General features: G+C 42.5%; 1 protein-coding gene across 2 annotated transcripts in view; it reads right to left on the reverse strand.

Annotated features, from left to right (window-relative positions):
• Positions 1-22914, reverse strand: part of NGEF (neuronal guanine nucleotide exchange factor) — a 112020-nt gene that overhangs the window by 4506 nt on the left and 84600 nt on the right. For both annotated transcript variants that reach the window (XM_069975515.1, XM_069975516.1), the window contains 6 exons: positions 11169-11243; positions 10618-10707; positions 7882-8045; positions 7628-7783; positions 6416-6495; positions 4216-4320 (listed from right to left, as the gene is read on the reverse strand). In XM_069975515.1, coding sequence (XP_069831616.1) covers positions 4216-4320; positions 6416-6495; positions 7628-7783; positions 7882-8045; positions 10618-10707; positions 11169-11243 — 670 coding nt within the window. The remainder of the gene's footprint in view (positions 1-4215; positions 4321-6415; positions 6496-7627; positions 7784-7881; positions 8046-10617; positions 10708-11168; positions 11244-22914) is intronic.

Consider the following 22914-nt stretch of genomic DNA (forward strand, 5'->3'; position numbering starts at 1 on the left):
ATTCTGTTAAAGTCATTGTTTAATTCTAATATGAAGCCATTGAACATAACTGGGAATTTGAGCCAAGCCAGCCAACTCTCTAGAAGGAGAGGCTTACAGACGGGTCACTTTTTTCTGGAGAGTTGTCTGCTAGGATTAAAGTCTACCTATCATTTGTTTGTTGACAAATTTCTGACATATAGTCACATGTCAGAAGTTTGTATCGGTGGGGGTCCAAGCACTGAGACCCCTGCTGATCGCTAGAACCAAGGGGCAGAAGCACTGAGCTCTGCCCATTCATCTCCACTCTCACTGACAAAGTAGCAATGGATGGAATTATAATGGAAACCTATGGAACTTCCGGTAGATGTGATAAGTGGTATGCCTTATGTAGAATAGAAGGGGGTGGTGCATAACTTTGCCTGGAGTGTTCCTAGTGTCATAGGATTTTCTTATTTTACACCAAATGATTTATATGTCTTATTTTTTTAAAACATATATTATAAGGCATTGCTGCAAATGAATGACAGGAAAGTCATGGTCAAGCAAATATCACAAGGACGTGTGATGTTAATATACATATTGTGTAATCCTGGAAAGATTTAAAAAACAACCGGGGTGTGTTCCTGCAAATCAGGAATTCAGATTAAAATAGTGGCTTTCAGAGCCGCTCACCTGGGGTGGTCGTGCTACGAGCCCGACATCGCCAATCACATAATCAATACATTGCCTCTTGCAGCCAGTCCGTGGGGCCGGGGGATCCCGGTGGAGAATCAGAAAAAGGTTCTGCAGAAGAAGGTACAGCTGTGCAAAAGGTCCGGGACTTTGGTGGCGCTGACGGCATCCGATGAGTTTCACTGCTTAAATGATAATAGTAGTAGTGGTGGATGTAAAATCAAAACTCTATTGCAAGAATTACGCGTTTCAAGGCACAGCCTCTTCATCAGATTAGTACGTTGAAGAGGCTGTGCCTTGAATCGCGTAATCCATGCAATAAAGTTCAGATTTTATATCCACCACCACTACTCCCATCAAGAAATTCATTGGATGCCGTCAGGACCACCAAAAACCCGAACCTTTTGCATGGCTGTACCTCCAGCCTGCAGAACCTTCTTCTGACATATTGTGTAATGACATGATAGCCATGATGATGTCAGAGTCGTTTATTATTTTTAATGGAATAACATTTTTGAGATATATATTTATTTACTTACTTCATTAGAGTACATAGAGGTTAGCATGATGCTTGAAATGACATGTGTGTATATATGTACATGTATGTATGTATGTATGTATATATATAGACCATTAGAAGATCTGAGTACACAATCATCATACTACACTAGAACTTGTTTTTTGATCCCATAACTATGGTACTTATAGTGTCATAGGTGTAGAATATAGAAGTGCGATGGTTCAAGGTTCAGTTAAGTCAAAGCCTATGCCTAACTGGCTTAAAGCTATATGAGTCCGTGGATATATTTAACAACAGTTCCTTTGTGAATCCGCTGAGTTTAATAAATAAAAGCTTTATACAATGAATCAACCCGATCTCTATCGTTCTTTTGTTTCTTCTGTTTCCACTAATGACAAAGAAAGAACATTGTACTTATATAATACTAGACCTGTTACAATGTGCAGGTCTCCATTTTTGTTTGATTCTATAAAGGCACATTTGTGAAAGGTATAGCCCCAGATTTACAGTACTTAGTATTTTCTGAACATTTTTCATCATATTGTAGGACAACTAGGCTATCAAGTGTTATTCCTGACACAATTATCAAGCCAATTGCCTGCAGTATGCGACAACCTCGGCAGTTGACTAGCAAAACACTCAGAGATGGCATGTCCATGGCTTTCACCAGAAACACAATCTGGAAGATTTATCAAGGTGAGCACCTAGTGCAAACTAGTGAAAAGGTGCACATTTTTGCTCAAATTTCCATGCTAAGTGGGTGGGAAGGGTGCTGCGGGATTGCATAAAGGCAGGGATCTGAGCCACAATCATTGGCAAGAACATGGGACACAACAATATTTCGCCCCTTTTTGACGATTCTATGTGACATGGGTGTATATGACATGATGCAAAAGAGGGAGGGGCTTTTGCCCTGCGCCAAATTGATTTGCACACAGTGTGCATGGGCGGCTATGGAGAAATGTGCAGCTATACATAAATCCAACATGCTGTGTTCTTGCAGGGGATTATTTATCCATCGTGTGGGATGCCAGTCTTAACCCCCCCCCAGCTTTCATTTGTTCATCTGGAATTTATTGATCTATACCAACCATCTGTCACTACTTTAAACAAACCGACTACTAAATACTAGAGCCATATGTACATGCTCATAGGTGTGCACAGTGAGAAGGATTGTGTGCACAGCACACAACAAATATCACAACCATTTCGCAACCCCTAAAGCTAAAAGTTTAGTGTTAAGTCTACAGATAGAGTAATCCCAACTTAGTACACAGACACAGAGCCATGTTGGAAACATAATTACAGTTCTAGAACTAAGCTAATTAGGTTTATGTACAGTAACAGAACCAAGCGCAACATAAATACAACCCCTGAACCAAGCACAGTACATCTATACATAACACAGCCAAGAGCAGAATATAAAAATAATACCGTCCGCCAGCTCATTACCAAGATATAAGTGCAAAGTTAAGTTAGCCCCTACTATATAGGTGCTACAGATGAATCTACAGCTAATTGTATTATCACAATGGTGGTAAAGTAAGGGCCCTATTCCACTGGACGATTATTGTTCAGATTATTGTTAAATCGTTCGAATCTAAACGATAATCGTTCGGTTGAAATGCAGTTAACGATTAACGACCGAACGAGAAATCGTTGATCGCTTTATAAGACCTGGACCTATTTTTATCGTTGCTCGTTCGCAAAAAGTTCACAAATCGTTCGCATTGAATAAGACGTCGTTCGGTCGATCACAAATACGATCATAAGTAATGATTATCGTTCCATGGAAATGAGTGAACGTTTTCAGGTCTTTCGCAATAGCGGTCGTTTCAGATCGTTAATCGTTAACGATTATGCGAACGATAATCGTCCGGTGGAATAGGGCCCTAAGACAGTATTTTTTTTTTACAAATCAGCCAGACACCACCTCAGAAGACACAAAGAATGTAGTCAATGACATTCCGTGACTTACACGTGATGTCTTCTCTGATCGGAGTAATTCTCGGAGTAACCTCTCAAAGCAACTTTTTGTTGAAGCCAGGAGTCAAGGGATTTAGGTAAGTATACCGTTTCTCCCTGGTTCTTAGAACTGGTTGGACCACACACGTGGTTCTGAATATTCAACTGGCTGTCTTGCTGATTGAATCCATAGATATTTCTGGTGGAGAAAAGATAAAGCTTTTCTCCCTTAACATGTTCTCTGCAAACTTCAGCAATCATGGCTGAATTACAAGGGTGAGGGACCAGCGAAGTGGGAGCAGCAGAAGGTGTGCACGTTCATATTCATAAGGAATATGATCCTATATACATTATTCAGTAAATTTTCATGAAGATAACTGGGACTATAGTTCTAATAGTGGCCATTATCTTGCTCACAGGCCCATACTGACATTTTCTGCCCTGTGGAGCATGTAATTGGATAATAAATTGGACAACTGATGAAGTTTATGGATCATTTGCTCAATCATCTTGAAATTAATGGTATTTGAAAAATATAATTATAATAATCCCTTGCAATTAGTCTCAACAGGGTTGTATGGGGTTAGAAAAGACATTTCTGCCTTCTTCCAGGTATTGCAGCTAAGATGCTTTTAACTTACCTGTCAGAACAGCACTAGAAAGCTAAAGTAGCTGCAGAGTCACATTGGAGACCCCTGATCTACCAGTACATTGACAAACACAACTAGATGGCCATTTTCTATTTAATAACCTGTATACCTGCTCTTCTGACACATTCTAGCCAGGCTTTCATCCTACATAGAGCCTTTATAAGAGACGTAATGAAATATCTGCAGATATAATGAATTCTCCATATTTCCACTGTTCTACTTTTTTTTGTACTCAGATAATAGCTGAGCCTATCAGGCTTGTCACTGCGCTACACATATTTAGCCTTAGCCAGTCACTCAGAAAAGCAATTCAGTCTGCTGGCCTGACACAGGTATTCTGCTCTGGAAATCTGTCAAAGTCTTATTAGTAATCTCACAATGCAGATGTCTACTGGGATCTCAGCCTGTCACTGGTGGAACACATACCATCATCTGTTTTGTCCAGGACATTGAGAAGGTCTGCCAGATCAAGAGACAGCTCATCCGGCTCCTGGGCAATGTAAGGGTGGACGCACTGCACCTGTGGGCAGTCTGGGGGGAGACAAAAGTTATAAAAATAAATAAATAAAAACAATGGAAGAAAAGGCAAAAAAATAAATAAATAAAACTTGGAACATAAAATGTTGCAATTATAAGAAAAATACACCAGGGAGAAAGGGATTCTTCATATGATATACCAGAACTAAAACTCTGTTCCACAATAATATTCGGAATCCATACATGAAATAACATAAGGAGAGGAGGCCATTAAGGGTTAGGGTGATGTTGTCCAGAAGATTGTGTCTTAGTTCGAGATGAGTGAACGTTGCGCATGCTTGGGTTTGTCTAAACCTGAGCCTGTGGCATTTCATTACCAGTTGCTGAAGTAGTTGGATGCAGCCCTAGGGAGCCATATATCCATGTTTTCGTGGACTCGCTAGGACTGCATCCAACTTCAGCCACCGTTAATCAAATGCAGAGCGTTCTGATTCACACATCTCTAGTTCTATTCACTTGAATGGAGTTGAGCTGCAACTCCCAGGGCACATCCCATGGACTAGAATACTGCTGTTTTTGGATGAAACAAGGAATTTTAAATCTTTATTTTTTTAAATCTGGAACAACTCCAGCAGTTTGGAGCTATGAAAACTGCTCACAGGCCCATAAAGACATTGGGGAAAGGAGTACAGGGTGAGTCAGAAGTATCACCCTTTTATTTCAGAAACTTAAATTCGACAGAAAAATGACATCTATGAATACCCTCGAAAAACTGGGTGATGGGGCTTATCTTTTAGGTTATCTTTGGAATATGGCCACCAACTTTAAAACTGCCATATTGGATCAAGGACAAGTTTTTCCAAACGGAAGGTTGTCATGTAGCATGTGAAAGACTAGAATTGTCAATTATCAACCAAATGACAATCCTGGTCTTCTTTGATATGCTACATAACCATCTTCCCATTAAAAAAACAACTTGCCCCTGGACCAATATGATGGCTCTCAAGATAGTGGCCATGTTCCATAAATAGCCTAACAGATAGTTCCCATCACCCATTACTTGTTGGGGTATTCAGATATGTCATTTTTTCTTTTGATTTCTGAAATAAAAGGGCGTCCTGAGACTTTTGACCCTGTAAAATCATAACCCTGCTTCATTGACACTTGACAGGCAGAAGTGGCAGGGTATTTTACAGTTAGGACTGGCAGGAATGGGCGGGCATCACGCTCTTTATTGTACATCACACTGATGACTTCTCCTGAGGATGAAATCGCTAACTCTAGAAGTAAAGAATGTGTTAATAGGGCAAATTCATCTGCATCTTCTTGCTTGACAAACTAACCCCTAATTCCTTCCTGTAATGGGGTTTTTCGGTGTTCCTTCCCCAAGACTAGCAGCTAGCAGCTTTCCACTCACCCATCTCACGTTCAGGCAGATGATTCTACATGTCTAGTATTATGTTTAATCAAAACCTTGTTGGATTATTTTTATTTTGTGATCAGTTCTGTGATGAAAAACACACTTGGATATCTCCTGAATGTAATGAAAATATGACAGTATGTATCATGAACCTGTCACAGCCCAGGAATTAGGAGGGTGAGTCCTGACAAGTCATTGATAATTGGGTCAAAGAGTGATGGATGCGGCACAGAGGGTGAGATGATGAAACCGCCGAGGTCTGTGGCGGTGTAATGTGTCTCCTCAAGAACTCATTATAATGTGACATTGTCAATTTGGGCTGGATCTCTCCCTGATAAAACAAATATCTGTAGCGCTTTCCTTCTTCATACAGCTGTGGAGGCTTAAAAAACTTCACATTGCCTGTTCAGGAGCAGCAAAATCATTTTATTAACAGTTCACTATAATCTATATACCGTGGGCTGAGATTGTGCAGTTTGAAGTAATATGCAGTAGGCTATGTTCACACAACGTAAGTTTATTATTAATTACCGCCGTTCTTGCCGATTTTCAACAACGACCCGGTTCGCTAGCGGCCCCGCAAAAAACGCACATGTCAGTTTTCTGCAGCCACTATTCATTGAACAGCGGCCCCAGAGAACTTGTCAGTGCACACAATGGAGCGTGCGGCTCCAGATGCGGGCGCACGCAGTTCTTTTCGTTCCTTTACTTTTGTTACTTAGAACTTACCAAATACCCGGGCAGTGATAGAAACAAATTTAGTTCTTCGATTTGGAACAAGAGCCGTCATCCAGCGCTTCATTTCGCTTCTGAAAAACACATTTTATACCATGCTGAAATAAACGGAATATAAGTCCCAGAGCAAACCTCCATTCATTTTGTTTGGCAACACCATAGAGAAGCCATAAGACAAGTAACTACTTCATGTTATCAGTCATTAATGTGGTCTTTCTATTACAACTAGAGATGAGCGAACCTGGAGCATACTCGAGTCCATCCGAACCCGAGCATTTGATTAGCAGTGGCTGCTGAAGTTGGATAAAGCCCTAAGGCTATGTGGATATAGTCATTGGCTGTATCCATGTTTTCCAGACAACCTTAGAGCTTTATCCAAGTTCAGCAGCCACCGCTAATCAAATGCCGATCGTTCGGGTTCGGATGGACTCGAACCCGAACCCGGTTCGCTCATCTCTAATCAGAACCAATATCTCCATGAACCTGTTCTAAAACTGCTGTTCAAGTGTGACTGTTACAATTTTTTTTTTTTTTTTTATATAATATTGTGAAAAGTTTTTCTAATTTATTTAACTTATTTGGTACCCTTCTACTAGAAACTTACGCCTAAATTGTCATTGTTATGCTACTGCCCGTACATATCTACAGTGTATGGGTGCAGCATAACTGCACTGTCCCTCATTACTCTCAATGCTATCTGTAAATAGCCACACCAGACACTGTAGAGTAGTACTTCTCAATTCCAGTCCTCACCAACAGGTCATGTTTTGAGGATTTCCTTAGTATTTCACAGGTGATATAATTATACTCAGTGTATCAGGTATAATCACAGGTGTCTTTGTATAGGATATCCTCAAAACATGACCTGTTGGTGAGGCCTGAGGACTGGAATTGAGAAGCACTGCTGTAGAGTATCAGGTACAGTATCCAGTAAAGCTATTTACAGCACCAGAAACAGCTAAGCACACAGTGAAGACGTGGCTCTGCTATTACCTGCTATTTCCCGTAGTGACACTGTCAAGACCTGAATGTGGAAATATACGTTGTAGATCATCAGTCATTTTAAGCAGAATGTCTACACCAAATTAAATCGTGGTAAAGTAACATGAAGAAGGCAGCCATTGGTTTGTAGTATTGGTAATAGAAAAGAAAAAACAGTGACAGCAGATCATAGAGTCTGTCTGTAAGTGTAAGCAATGTACTCACTGAGATACAGCCTTTAACATGTAAGTAAATTCCCTTTCATGTGCATTTTCCAACAGTTTCAGGATGAAGACATTAGCCAGGGACTGTCCTTGGTCTTCAAGCTCCTCTACACGCAGGAGGCCCCGTGCCGCCACATCAAATACCTGATACCGGTCCCTGAAATGTGAAACATATGGTTCTAAACTTGTAGTCACCAAGATTTCCTGACCCTGTTCTCCGTTTAGTCGGACTTGCCTCCACCATGCTGTACTCACCCAGGCTGACGTTTACATAGGAGCAGTAGATCATTGAAAAGGAAGAGATATACAGAGCGAAATAGTTTTTTAGTGCGGAGTGTGCGTGAAGTGCGCGGCCCAGACATCTGCTGCAGTTCTCCCTGCTTTAACAACCAACGTGAGTGAGAGATGATTGGCACAGACTGTCAGGAAACAGAAGAAAAAATTATTAGAGCATCGTAAAAAATTTGGATACATGGATAAAGCAATCCAAGTGTATGTGGTACTAAAGATGACAGTAAATGCCCATATCAGATATAGGCTATGTACACACTACATCTTTTTTTAGCCATCTTATTGGCCACCCCTCATTTTAAGACTACGTAGGCTGGGTTCACACTACGTATATTTCAGGCTGTATTTGGTCCTCAAGTCAGGTCCTCATAGCAACCAAAACCAGGAGTGGATTGAAAACACAGAAAGGCTCTGTTCACACAATGTTGAAATTGAGTGGATGGCCGCCATATAACAGTAAGTAACTGCCATTATTTCAATATAACAGCCGTTGTTTTAAAATAACAGCAAAAATTTGCCATTAAATGACGGCCATCCACTCAATTACAACATTATGTGAACAGATCCTTTCTGTGTTTTCACTCCACTCCTGGTTTTGGTTGCTATACAGCCTCACAAATACAGCCTCAAATATACTGTGTGTGAACCCAGCCTTAGTAAAATCGTAATTGGATAATTATAGCCATATTTATCAAATTGCAGCTGTATTTTTTTTTTAAATAAATCCTTAAAGGAGAAGTCCGGCGAAAATAATTTTTTTATATGTTATTACTGATGGAAAGTTATACAATTTTCTAATGTACATTAATTATGGGAAATGCTCCTATACTGCTATTTCCCTTAATTTAGTGTACCAGGAAGTGTTAGAATTCTCTCAGAAGCAGTGACGTCACGACGAAAGGTGTAATTCCTACGGAGTGTCCAGCAGGGGGCGCACTATATATAGAAGTCAATGAGTACCATTGACTTCTATATATAGTGCGCCCCTGCTGGACACTCCATTGGAATTACAATGGATGTGTATGTAATGTAATATACAGTGTTTTTGATTGAATACATTTATGAAATACTTTGGGGAGCAAGTGTCCTTGCTCCCCAAAGTATTCCATAAATGTAAGCAATCAGTACATCACAGTAAGCCCGCCGCTACCGAACGCCCGCCGCTGCCGCCGCTGTGGACTACTCTCAACTACTACTCTCCCCACCTGCTCATAGCATGTGCAGGTGATGGGAGAGTAGTAGCCGGGTTATATGGCTGAGATCGCCGCCGCGATGCCGCGCAGGGGGAGCCGCTCATCACTGCAGCTATCATCCCCCTCCGCTCCCCCTCCTGCTGCTTCCCACTCTATGTGATAGCTGACTCCCCGCCCGGCCGCCGCTCTCCGTTCACACATGCCGGCGGCCGGGCAGGAAGTCAGCTATCACATAGAGTGGGAAGCAGCAGGAGGGGGAGCGGAGGGGGATGATAGCTGCAGTGATGAGCGGCTCCCCCCCTGCGCGGCATCACGGCGGCGATCTCAGCCATATAACCCGGCTACTACTCTCCCATCACCTGCACATGCTATGAGCAGGTGGGGAGAGTAGTAGTTGAGAGTAGTCCACAGCGGCGGCAGTGGCGGGCGTTCGGTAGCGGCGGGCGGCGGGCTTACTGTGATGTACTGATTGCTTACATTTATGGAATACTTTGGGGAGCAAGGACACTTGCTCCCCAAAGTATTTCATAAATGTATTCAATCAAAAACACTGTATATTACATTACATACACATCCATTGTAATTCCAATGGAGTGTCCAGCAGGGGCGCACTATATATAGAAGTCAATGGTACTCATTGACTTCTATATATAGTGCGCCCCCTGCTGGACACTCCGTAGGAATTACACCTTTCGTCGTGACGTCACTGCTTCTGAGAGAATTCTAACACTTCCTGGTACACTAAATTAAGGGAAATAGCAGTATAGGAGCATTTCCCATAATTAATGTACATTAGAAAATTGTATAACTTTCCATCAGTAATAACATATAAAAAAATTATTTTCGCCGGACTTCTCCTTTAAGTTCACCTCTTCTGACACGTAGACAAATCTCATATTCTGAAGTTTTATATCTAGTTCTATGAAGTTAAGACACACAATATGGTTACATATAAAATTCCAGGCCATGTTCCCACACAGTATTTTTGCTCAGTATTTTGCAACCAAAACCAGGAGTGGATTGGAAACACAGAAAGGCTATGTTTACACACTGTGAAAATTGAGCGGATGGCTGTCTGTGTTTTCAATCCACTCCTGGTTTTGGTTGCAAAATACTGAGCAAAAATACTGTGTGGGAAGATAGCCCCAAACAGGGTTGTGAGGTAAAAGGATATTCCCATCGCACTTTATGATCTAGGAAGGATCTGACCTCAATTATGAGAATGAATGGGACACAGTGATGGTGAAATACTCCATCCCCTTCTGAGTTGTTCCCTGTACAGCAGCACTCCTGACCATTCTACAGCAACTGCAGCAATCTACATTATTATGGGGGCAGCCATATTGCCTGATCTTGCATGGGATCTTACTACTATAGGAGAGTTTTCTAGGCATGCTCTGTGACTACTGAATGATAAGTAAATCAGACAAGACAGTTTTACCTGGTTCTCAATTAGATATATACAGGACAAAATGTTGAAGCAAAATAATATGAGAAACTTACAAACCTTGATCTTAAATTCAAGTGTCTTCTCTATGCTGATGAGTTGCTCGGTACGGCTCATCTTCCTGACTCCATCATTACATGCCCGCACCAGCTACAAGACAAAAGCGACTTTTGCACAAAAAATACCGGGAACTTCTCACTGCAAAGCACTGTGACACTGACATTGCTGTGACTGCCAGTTGGTCAGGGGGCTGGAGACATTGTAAGCCCCCTCTAATCGTGTGCATTAATGATACAGGTTTTCTAATAATATTAGCAAAGAATAATAACCATGAAAGCTGGGAAATAAAAATCAATGCTCTTATTTAAAAGGCACAAATCAGCTGCCATTGTTCCAATACAATCTGCGGCCACTTCACTTCTGGGTTCCTTTTTGGCCCAAGTAGTGACCTATTATTTCAGCAGCTCTATTTATAACACCCGTTCACCATTAGGAGCTATTTTTTCTTATGAGTCACCGATTACATCTCAAGATGTTGAGTCTGAAGCTTTTATAAATTGTGTTCAGAAAATATGCTCCACAGTATTTCTATGGTACAGTGCGGTCCTTACTTTCTCCAGCTCCCGGTGTGCTTGTAGTGCGGAGGTCTCCCGCTCTGACCCCTCCTCCACCTTTGTCAGAATATTCTGCCAAGAAAAGAGTCACACAGGCACAAATGTTAACAGAAATGTTCTTGAACAAAAGCTTTTATCGGCTGTTTTCGGTCAACCAGTTTATTCTTTATGTAGGCTCTTTATCTGACGTTACTGTAGCCATGGAACACGTGGTAGAAATTAAAGGGGGTGGTACAATGCCAGACACAGCCTTTGGAGAAGAGGGGGCATTGATTCTGGAAAGAACTTGTACAACCAGTTTACCCTTGTTAGATAGCTGTGTACATGTTAATGGGTTATCCCCTCTTTGCAAGGCAATCTAGAGCAGAAGCTATATAAATAGGGGCAGCCATCTTGTCTAAGCTTTTTTAAGTGATGCATTACGGCAAGCGTCATGGACATAGGCACAATAAATATCTCTAGAATCTCACTCCAGGTTAAAAGTGGTGATGAGGTATTCTACAGTTTCGCCACTAGATGTCAGTATTTTATATTTGTATGTGTTGCACAGCTGAAGTCCGCATTGGGTGCTAACCTATAGGAAGTGCTCTCTCTCTCTCAACCTATCCCTGTTCTCTACACACTCAGCTAACTCCTCCTTTAGGGGCTATGTGTGGGAGAAAGTGAGCAGTCTAGTCTAGACACCTCGAGTGTATAGATGCAGCAAGAGACCAACAGTACTTTGTTTACTACTACTACATTTAGCATGCAGTGCTAAGCACTTTTAAAGGGAGAAATCAAGCAACACCCTAACCCATGCCGAGAACACGTCTACAAAGCGCTGGGCAGTATCCTGAACACAAGAGGAACTAGCCTGGATAGGACAAAGCTACCATAAAGAAGCTCTACGTATCCTATCTCACAGTGCAGGTAACTGGAACACCCCCGGACACTTAGCTACACCAAGATAAACATAGCTGGGGCACAGCTACATTGAGTTGGGGCTCCTCTAACAAACTCCTCTACTCTTCAAGCACCGCTACAGCTATCTCTCTTCCACTCTACTTCTCAAGCACCTCCTTAAGCACAACAAAGTCCAGCACTAAGAGTCTGTGTCGAAGACTTATTCATTCAGCAAAAGTGTATTGTACTACTGAAGAACTTGACAGTAAAGCTGTTTAATTTTTATTATCACTGGGACTCACACCAGCACCCATACACACCAACCGCACATTTTTCCCCTGTTTGTGGGTGGTGGTACCGATAGTCCAGGTGGGACAGTTGCCACTCAGGACTACCGTGACAAGAGCCCAACCCAGCTCTACAACTCAGCAGGTCACAGACCATTTGGGAAACACAGCCACACAAAACAAGCAGGTACCAACATCAAGCAATGGCGTCATGACACTAACACCTTTGGCTGAGCTGACACAACCCCCAGTAATAACATCATCAGGTGAAGTGTGATACCAAAGGAAAACTTTACCACACAATCATATGTTGATGCTTTTTTCTTATGTATTTACACTCTTTATCAGCCATGTTGTACCATTATATCCTGGAAATCTAGAAGGAAGGGTAGTTCCTTCCCTGAGAACGCATTCATTATACTTTGTGTACATTGGACATTCTATTTGTGTAGCAGGAACTTCTCTATGAAGAAAACTATGGATCCTACTCGGCACCTGGACAATTGGGGAAAATCAGAAAAAGTGAATGTATCTTTACAGAGTCTATAGAAGCAATGTTTAGTGATATTAGCCATGGAATGAGTAAATAATTCTTTCCTATTAATTATCTTGATATACAGGCCAAGAACATGACAAGTTTTGTTATACTCGGTGCAATAGTGTTATGACATGTACATATCCTTCTAGTTGCTAAATGGAGGCTGGAATGCACTGGTGATGCCAGCATTCAGTCACTACACCCATGCCTGGTGCTCAGTCAGTCAAGAACATGAAGCTTTATCCTGTCCTATCTACTATCTATCTTATCTAATTGAAATAGTTGAAATAACAGTCAGCTAGGTGATCATTATAGGGCTGTTATCCGTAACTCTGCTGCCATGACGCATGAGAACCTGCCATTTATACCAGGGAGCGGCTGGAATCTGAATTGTGTGTAGCTGATCATAACACAGACAGAATAGGAGAAGATATACAGTATGAGTAGTGTTTGGGAATATTAACAGAAAGCACCTAAAACCTATAAATTCAAATAGAACTATATTTAAGTCTATGGAGCCCGACTGATTATGCTGACGCAGAGCGGGAAGCAGACACTCTGCAGTGCGGTTCTCTCTCCGCTCATTCTGACAATGGGGACGGGTATGAGCACTCAGACCCGGACTAATCAAAACTTGTCATTCTTCTATAATGACAGTGACACATTAAACAGGGCATAACCATAGGGAGTGTAAATGGTGTGGTTGTACCAAGACTTAATGTAGATATAAACCGTCAATAACTGTCGGCAAGGGGAGGGGTAATCCGCAGCCAGACTGCTCTGGCAGTGGCTTATTTCTCAGAGAATAAAGGGGTTGGGCAGTAAGTTTCCATCACACCCGACCCCTATCAGCACTGAGATCATCTGTCAGTGGAGTGTCAGGAGAGCCCCACATACTTTATATTGACGGCCAAACACACTGCTAGAAGTTCAAGGAGTATGAAGTATATGGGGACCGTTCCACAGGGCGATGTGCAGCCAATAGCAATAATTCAAATGGCTGCACAAAATATCTAATCAGCTGATGTGGGATTGTTCGCTTATTCATTGGCTCACTGACGGCCCTTTTAGGCTTAATTCACATATCCGTTGTTCTGTCCGCAATTGCGTGCCCGCAGAACATGAAATCAATGTTATCCAATGGCCCCGTTGACACGTCCGTACGTGTATACAGGGCCATGATCCGTGCCGCAAAAAAATGGACATGTTGTAATGCCGACCGTTTTCTTGCGGCACGCACCGCTGGGGTAAAGATGTGTGAATGGATGCACATTCAGTAGTGCAGTCCGCGCCCACGGGTCCACTGCCACGGACTGCACTATGGGTGTGTGAATGTGGCCTTACTCAGCCATTTGCCTGATAATTGGTCTGAGTAAAAAAGCCTTTGCACAGATTGCCTTAAAGTGAACCAACCAGCACAATTGTATAGATCTACTGTGCAGTTCCCCGAGGCTAGCAGCCACGTCTGCGGCAGGGAAAAAGTTGTTTTATTCCGGCGCGTGAGGCCAGGAAAGGGGAAGCAACTAGTCATCTGGGCGAAGAGTCAGCCGTGACTAGTCATGGCACCCTGTCTGTCAGTGCGCAGTGCGGAGATGATTGACAGACAGAGAGACCTGTTAGTGGTCTGCCGCTAACAGGCAGGAAGCCGTGACTTTTCCCAGATGTAAAGCTACTGCTGCAGTCATGGCTGGTATGCTCAGCTGGGAATCATATCAGCTGACCGTTTCCCTTTAAAGAAGGAATCCAGTGAAAATCTTTTTCTTTTAGATCAACTGGTGTCAGAAAGTTATATAGAAATGTAATTTACTTCTATTTAAATATCTCAAATCTTCCCATACTTATCAGCTGCTGTATGTCCTGCACACTGCACAGTGCTGACATCTCTGTCTAAGACAGGAACTGTCCAGAGCAACAGCAAATTCCCATAGAAAACCTTTCCTGCTCTGGACAGTTCAGTTCCTGTCACGGCCAGAGATGGCAGCAGAGAGCACTGTGTCTGAATGTAAATGAAACAACTCTTCCTGAAGGACATACAGCAGCTAATAAGTATGGGAAGACTTGAGATTTTAAATAGAAGTGAATTATAAATCTATATAACATTCTGAAACCAGTTGATCTGAAAAAAAATAAAAATAAATTGGTGGATAACTCATTTAGGGTGCCTTTACACACACCAGATCCAGTGTCAGTGCATCCCTATGGGAATACATACCCTGGCGGCCGGAGCATCCATCACCTCCTCCCTGCTCCGGCTTGCTTCGGGGGTTCCCGGCATCTGCTGGTCCCGTCCAGCTAATCAGTGCGCTGCTCCGGCTGCCGGGGGTTAACTTACATACACGCAGCAGGATATCAAGTATGTATTCTCATAGGGATGCACTGACACTGGATTATTTTTTTTTTAGGCATTGTAAAAGTAATACTTGACATTATGTGGCAATATATTGGTTGCATGTGTGCTTGTTTTTTTTACATATTGTTTTTGTTAATCCACAAAGCCTCCTGATAGACTTGGGACACAACAAGAGGCTGTAGAAGCCAGTATACAACAATTTCAATGGATACCTATAAGAATTCTTTTTACATTGCCTTGTCCTGTATGTTATTATTGGGCTGCTTCCGCGGATGATGGGGAGGGGGTGTAATAATGAGATAGCTAGGTAGTGGCTATTTATTTACCCATCAATGTCTATACAGAGGTTACAGGGAGAAGCATCAGCATGAACTCTTCTCCAAGATATCAGTACTATTCCGAAGCATTGCTTTTAGAGATGAGCGAACCTTGAGCATGCTCGAGCCGATCCGAACCCGAACTTTTGGCATTTGATTAGCAGATGCTGCTGAACTTGGATAAAGCCCTAAGGCTATGTGGAAAATATGGATATAGTCATTGGCTGTATCCATGTTTTCCAGACAACCTTAGAGCTTTATCCAAGTTCAGCAGCCCCCGCTAATCAAATGCCGAACGTTCGGGTTCGGATGGACTCGAACCCGGACCCGGTTCACTCATCTCTAATTGATATTCCTCCTGAGATGAGTTGCCCAGGGTTGCTGAAGATCATTACTGAAATTGTCATTCATCTAATAATGTCAGCAAATCGAAGCAGGCACTCGATCACGTCCGGCCATTGTGTATGTTGCAGCAGAGCTCATTGCGTTTGTTCAGGGTGATTACTATGGAGGCAGATTCTTCCTTCATTTTTTCCAAGAGAATTGAGTTGTTTAATCTGTCAGATCGCTTTCCGTGGGAAACAAATAAGCTGTGAATCTATTAGTAAGCAGACAGTGATTAAACAGCGTCGGATAATGATGCTTCCGAGCATTACAAGTCATAATAATGTTATGCTGGATGCTTCATAGCTCCTCAGTCCCTGGACACTCATCACAAGTCTAATGGCCCTATTCCACCAACAGATCTGACGACAGATTATCTGCCAAAGATTTGTAGCCAAACCCAGGAACAGACTATAAACAGAAAACAGGTAATAAAGGAAAGACTGGATTTCTCCTCTTTTCAAATCCATTCCTGGGTCGTCAGATCTGTTGGTGGAATAGGGCCTTACCAGTCAGCTCCTCCTCGTGTCTATGGCCTGGCGCTTATCTTATCTCAAGCACGGTCTGCTAGGAATAAAGAGCACATTTTAACATTTCTTTTTATGTGCATTATGCGGCAGAATACATATGTATTCTGCATACCAATACAGGTGTAAAATGCCCACAAATCACAGTGGTGCACACTGTGTGTGTTTTTTTTTTACATTGCCGATTTGAAATAAATGTGTAAAAAAAAGAAAAAAAAGTACGTTATTGATGTGTATTCTGGGTGTATTGTATTAAGATTTTTTCTAAAAAACAAAAACAAATAAAACAAAACAACACTTAACAAAATGTACTTCAAATGCAAGTCCAAAAACCTCAAAAAGCAGCAAATATATTTTTTAGCTTATTTTTAATGCTATGGGAACAGGCTTGGACTGGCCCACAGGGGATCAGGGGAATCCCCCGGTGGGGCCCTACCCATTGGTGGGCCCCTGAGCAGAAGGTTTAGAAGCTTCAGGATGACATATAATCCCCCAGTTAGTTTCATGGGACTTCACCTTTCAAGAAACTTAAGTGGACATCTGTGCTGTTTGCATAGAGCAGGGATGGGGAACCTTCAACCCTCCAGCAGTTGCTAAACTACAACTCCCATCATGCCTGGACAGCTCCTATACACTAGAACAGGGATGGGAAACCTCCGGCCTTCCAGCTGTTGCAAAACTACAACTCCCATCATGCCTGGACAGCCTTCGGCTGTCCGGGCATGATGGGAATTGTAGTTTTGCAACAGCTGAAAGGCCGAAGGTTCCCCATCCCTGGCATAGAGTGTCTGACCAGTTACTAACAGCACGTCACATACACAGCACCGTGCAACGTCGCTATAGTAATGTGAAAGGTTTGGCGCTGGGTATATCTGGTGTATGTAGGGTGGGCCCCTAGAATCAAATATTCCCAGGTGGGCCCAAGGTACCCCAGTCCTACACTGTATGGGAACAAACTCTTGGGGGGCAGGGGCAATGCACAGGGTCTGTCTGGATCTAGGAGAATGATGTTGTGGGGGAAGGATACTAAATATAGAGTATTTTTATGCTTTCCCCCAAAGTTGAGCACATTGTTAGTAAAACAATACAAATCAGAATACCCTTTTATACTATTTAACATACAGATGTTATTATGTTATTAATCACACAAAGAATGCACCTTATAACGATTTTTATGGCTGGGTCCAAACATGGTGACATTTTCAGTTCTTTACAATTACTACAGCTTGAAGTGTTGGGAGATATAGTAAAAATCTGTATGGGTATGCATGCTCATTCTTCTACAATTTCTGCTACATTTATCTACATATATTATACTGTAATTTGCTAAAGGATTTATGTTGAATCCACACCACCCCATAGATGTGAACAGAGCCCTAGACACGTGTGTGGAATTGTAATAGCGTAAGCTCAGAATTAGCATGTTTTGCTGAAAGTGAATCTGTTAAAAATTACAAACAAATTACACCTGTCTTATAGCTCACGGCTATATTATGAAATCAGTGTCAAAGGGGCTGCAGCATGCATACCTCCCCCCTCCCCCACCTCTGCCTGGTTGGCTTTCAGTACTGAGCCCTGTACATCATTTGTGCAGAGCAGGGATGGGTGGTGGAGATAGGAGGCATGCATGCTGAAGCTCAGCACAGCTGCTTTGATACCTGATATAAAGCTGATAGAGTCCCTTTAATGTACTAACAAAATAAAGAGTAGCAAATAGTATCTGAGAACAGTTTGTAAGGTGCCTTATTTTCCTTATATATCCTCTGAAACTTCCTTTTATAGACTGTGGCTCGCCAGGTATTTGGAGCAGTTTGCTCAGTCAAAGTCCGCCATACACACGTGCACTGGGCTCGGCCAAGAGAGATGTTTTTTTTATTGGAGAAAAATTAATTAGCTGTATTTCTATTTCTATACCTGGACATGGGATAAAGTCACATATGGCACCAATGCTATTTATATAAAATCTTTATAGGAAGCAGATCTGTACATGGTTGATGTGGATCAGCCACTCAGATGCTCTAATTTTCATAAATCTCCCACAATGTTACTACCAGAATTGTGGTGAATAATCAATCTTCCTTAGTAACATCTGTAGTCATGGAAACTATAAGCAGGCAACAGTCGTCACCATGGTTACAGATATTCTAAAGAAATTAGTCTTTTAGATTCATAGGCATATAGGCTCATTTTAGATTTGGTGCAAGGAAAGTAATGGTGTTGGTCCTGGTAATTCACTCCAGTACTGAAAATGTTTTTTTTTCTTTCAAATTAACTGGTGTCAGAAAGAATTGTAATTTACTTCTATTTTAAAATCTCCAGCCTTTACTTATCAGCTGCTGTATGTCCTGCAGAAAGTGGTGTATTCTTTCCAGTCTGACACAGTGCTCTCTGCTGCCACTTCTGTCCATAACAGGAACTGTCCAGAGCAGTGGTAAAACCTTTCCTGATTTGGAAAGTTCTTGTCACAGACAGAGGTGGAAGCAAAGTGCCCCATGATAGACTAGAAAGAATCCACCACTTCCTGCAGGGCATACAGCAGCTGTTTGTTTTTTACAGCCTTTTTTAAATTTATTTATGTGCTCCACTCTTGAACTGAACTGGTAGATCTGCTACATGGCAGACACCAACAGTGCCTGATGGACCCTATTGACTTTAATGGGGCCTGTCAGGTTTTTATCATGATATCTGTCATTTTACTGGACTCTACCAGACAAAAAACTAGTGATTGGAATTTATTTGGAATTTAAAACAGAATCTGGACCCCTATCCAGGTGAACATAGCCTTAGAGCCCTATCACACGGAGCGATAATTGTCCGAATCAGGCCGTTACAGCCGATTATCGCTCCGTGTAATAAAAAGAACGATCAGCCAATGGATCGATCATTGGCTGATCGTTTCAGACTAGGGATGGTCCGAACCTGCCGAGGTTCGGGTTCGTACAAACCCGGACTCTCGGCAATGATTCCCGCTGTCTTAAACCTCCGTGGAGCGGGTGGATAAAGCGGGAGGATGGCCTGGAAAACTGGGATACAGCCTATGGCTGTGGCTGTATCCCGGTTTTCCAGGCAGTCCTCCCGCTGTATCCACCCGCTCCACGGAGGTTTAAGACAGCAGGAATCATTGTCGAGAGTCCGGGTTTGTACGAACCCGAACCTCGGCATGTTGGGACCATCCCTAGTTCAGACCAAAAATCATCGGGTGCCGACAGCACATTGCTACGTGTAATAGCATTGAGTGGCCGATGGCTGATGATTATAGTGTAAAATAATAAATATTAAAGGGGTACTCCAGCGAAAAGCTTTTTCCCAGTAATTGAAACACATTACAAAGTTATATAACTTTGTAATATGCTTCAATCACCTATCTGCCCCCCTTCCCTAACTCCCCCCCCCCTGAACCCACCACCAGGAAGAGAAGTAAACTCATTCTTACCTAATGACTGTTGATCCCAGGCTGCTCTGTGGCAGCCATTTTGTGACAATGACATCATCAAAAGGGAGGCGGGTCTAAACCCTGTTAAGCCAGCCTCCATTTGTCAGATGACTCCAGTTGCTCAGCTCTGATTGGCTGAGCAAGAGGTAAGCCATCTAACAGTTTTACAGAGTCAGTTAGGCATCATAGGAGACAAAGTGCATCATGGAAAAGCCCAAACCAGGAAGTAAAGAAAAAATTAAGACACCAACTGGAGCTTCAGGGACCCTCCACGCTAAGTGCAGCTCTGCTTCGTTCTGTAGTGACAGACCACAGCCGCTTATTTTACACTAAATTGCTAACGATGTCCGTGTAGCCCTTGCTGCACGATAATCGCCCAGTGTAATAGCTCAGTAAGGGTAGCTTCACACATACTGGATCCGCAGCGGATTTCACGCTGCAGATATGTGACCCGGCCCCTTTAACCCCCGGCCGCCCGCAACCCTGGCCCGCAGCATACATTACCTGCTCGGTGCTGCAGCTGTGTGAAGTTCCCGGCTCCCCTCGCTCCTCATCAGCCAATCAGTGCTGCCGTGCACTGCCGGGAACTTTACATAGCCACGGCTCCGAGTAGGTAATGTATGCTCCAGGCCAGGGTTGCGGGCAGCCGGGGGTTAAAGGGGCCGGGTATAGGACCCCATAGAACTTCACTATAGCCGGATCCACAGTGGATTTCGCTAAAAAATGCAGCGTGAAATCCGCTGCGGATCCGGTACGTGTGACACTACCCTGAATGTAGGGTTAAGCTCCCCCTATAACAGTAGTCTGACTATATGGCCCTTTTAGGCTGGTTTCACACAGGCATATTATGACTGTATTTTTATATTCTTATTATAGCCAGAAGTCCCAGCCTTAGAGCTGGTAATACATATTTAAATATACCAAATAGTGCAAGACCACCTAAATAAATAAAGACCCTCCCGAGCCCCTATATTAAAATAGACCCCAGGCATCCCCTTGATACAAACTGCAGGCTATATTCCCTCTAAATAAAGACCCCAGACCAGACTATTCCAAAGATCCAATTCCCAGGTTAGACATGCAAATACTCATCTCTCAAAGTTCCTGCACTTCTCCTTATTCTGGCGCACAGCCACACAAAGTGTTGTAATACCAGAATGACTTGCGGCTCAGGCAGCATGATAGTGATGACAGTTTCTCTTGAAGCACATTTATAAAGAATTATTATATCTATATAGTAAAACAATTCTGAAATTCTGCAGTTTTTAGTCTTGCCACTAAGCCTAATAATAAGCTCATATTGCCTGCTCTGTAGAGAAAGATTTTCAGTGGTTTTCTTCTTGTCATGGGATCAAGCCATTAGCAACACAATATTTCACAGCTCCACTTCTCCCCTGCCTGCACAATGACCACTGCATAGGTCAAAGAGCATGCCTAAAACTCTTCCATAGAAGTCAATACGATTCCCTCCACAATTTCTATGTTGTAAAGCATCTCTCTAAATGCTGTTAACAGCAGCTCAGGCAAGATGGACGACCCTATAAAAATGTACTAAATGTAAAAAAACTGACACAAATTAGGCAAAACATGTTTTAGTATGTAGGTGATACTTTTAGTATAAGATGGGAGACAGAAAAGTGTAAAATCACATGTATACTATAAAATTGCTTTATTTATATTTCCCCAGCTATCTCATATGTCATTTTTAAACTTAACCAACACCAATGAATAACTTCCCTAATAGTATGACCCCCTCAGGCTCGGTGGATGAGGGGGCTGAGTGTCTTTGTATACAGCCGTGATTCTTGACACCAGATTCCTCAGTGCTACGTGTTTATGCTTCACACAGACCAACATATTGCACAGAAGTTGTTCTCAAGTCTGTTTACAAGGAACAACGCTCCATTTATTCAGCACCAATCTGCTCAATTTGGAGATTCTAAAAAGAGGTGTCTGAGAGCGCGGCGTACTTTGAATCTCTTCTGGGGACTGAAATCAGACCTGGGAGGGATCTGCTGTGGTTTCTAAATGACTATGCAGCAATAAGGTGACCACATCATGTGTTACACAAGGAGGATTATTCATCGTGAATAGACACTAGTAGTATGGCCGTTATCCTAGGTAATGTTTCCTGCCAATTCATTAAAAGGTATATGGATGGGAAATGGGAACCATCAGCTTCTTGTATAATGGAAGCCATAGGGAAATCACTAATTCATATAACTGTATATTCCATTAAACATAACATAATTATTATATCAAAATATACGTGCCCTTAAACATTACTATATAGCCACGTATAGGGGCTTCTTAGTACCATTAGCCAACAAGAGCTTGCACAGGGACTTTAGCTAGAGTTATATACTCACCCTTTATTTCTAATATACCCCTACTGTAAGTTATACAAATATTATAAGTTTATATGCACCCCCAGCATAAGATACTGTATATTCTTCAGCTGCTGCACAACCTCTTTATACAGTTTACGGCCATGTTTACCCAGCATATTATGAGCCTCATAAAGGTTTGCTTTCCCAGTGTTAGCCACAGTTTACCACTGCAAGTCCCAGCTACCATACAGTAAATCCTTAAAGGGCATCTATCACTAAAAAGGCAGTCCTTACCACAATTTCAGCCTTACGTTTTATTGAGACACCAGCCAACCCTTTAAAGGGAAACTATCAGCAGGTTAGACAAATCTAACCTGCTGATGGTCCCCTATAACGCTTGAAACGATGAGAAGAAAGGTATGTGCCTTTCCTTCCTCCTCGGCGCCGGTCCCGCACTGTTATTTGGGGTAAACTTCAGTCCAGAGCACCCTTAGGAGCACTGCTGCGTCATCTAGTGCACCCGCTCTATTGATTATCATTAAAAGGGGCGGGCCAGGTGACGTGGCAGTACTTCTAAGGGTGCTACAGAGCGGAGTTTTCCCTGACTAACAGCGTGGGACTGGTGCAGGGGAGGAGGAAGGTAAGACACATACCCTCCTCCTCAGCAGCCCTGGTGCTATAGGGGACTAATTGTT

This window comes from Dendropsophus ebraccatus, chromosome 6 (assembly GCF_027789765.1).
Source record: "Dendropsophus ebraccatus isolate aDenEbr1 chromosome 6, aDenEbr1.pat, whole genome shotgun sequence".
Lineage (NCBI taxonomy): Eukaryota > Metazoa > Chordata > Amphibia > Anura > Hylidae > Dendropsophus > Dendropsophus ebraccatus.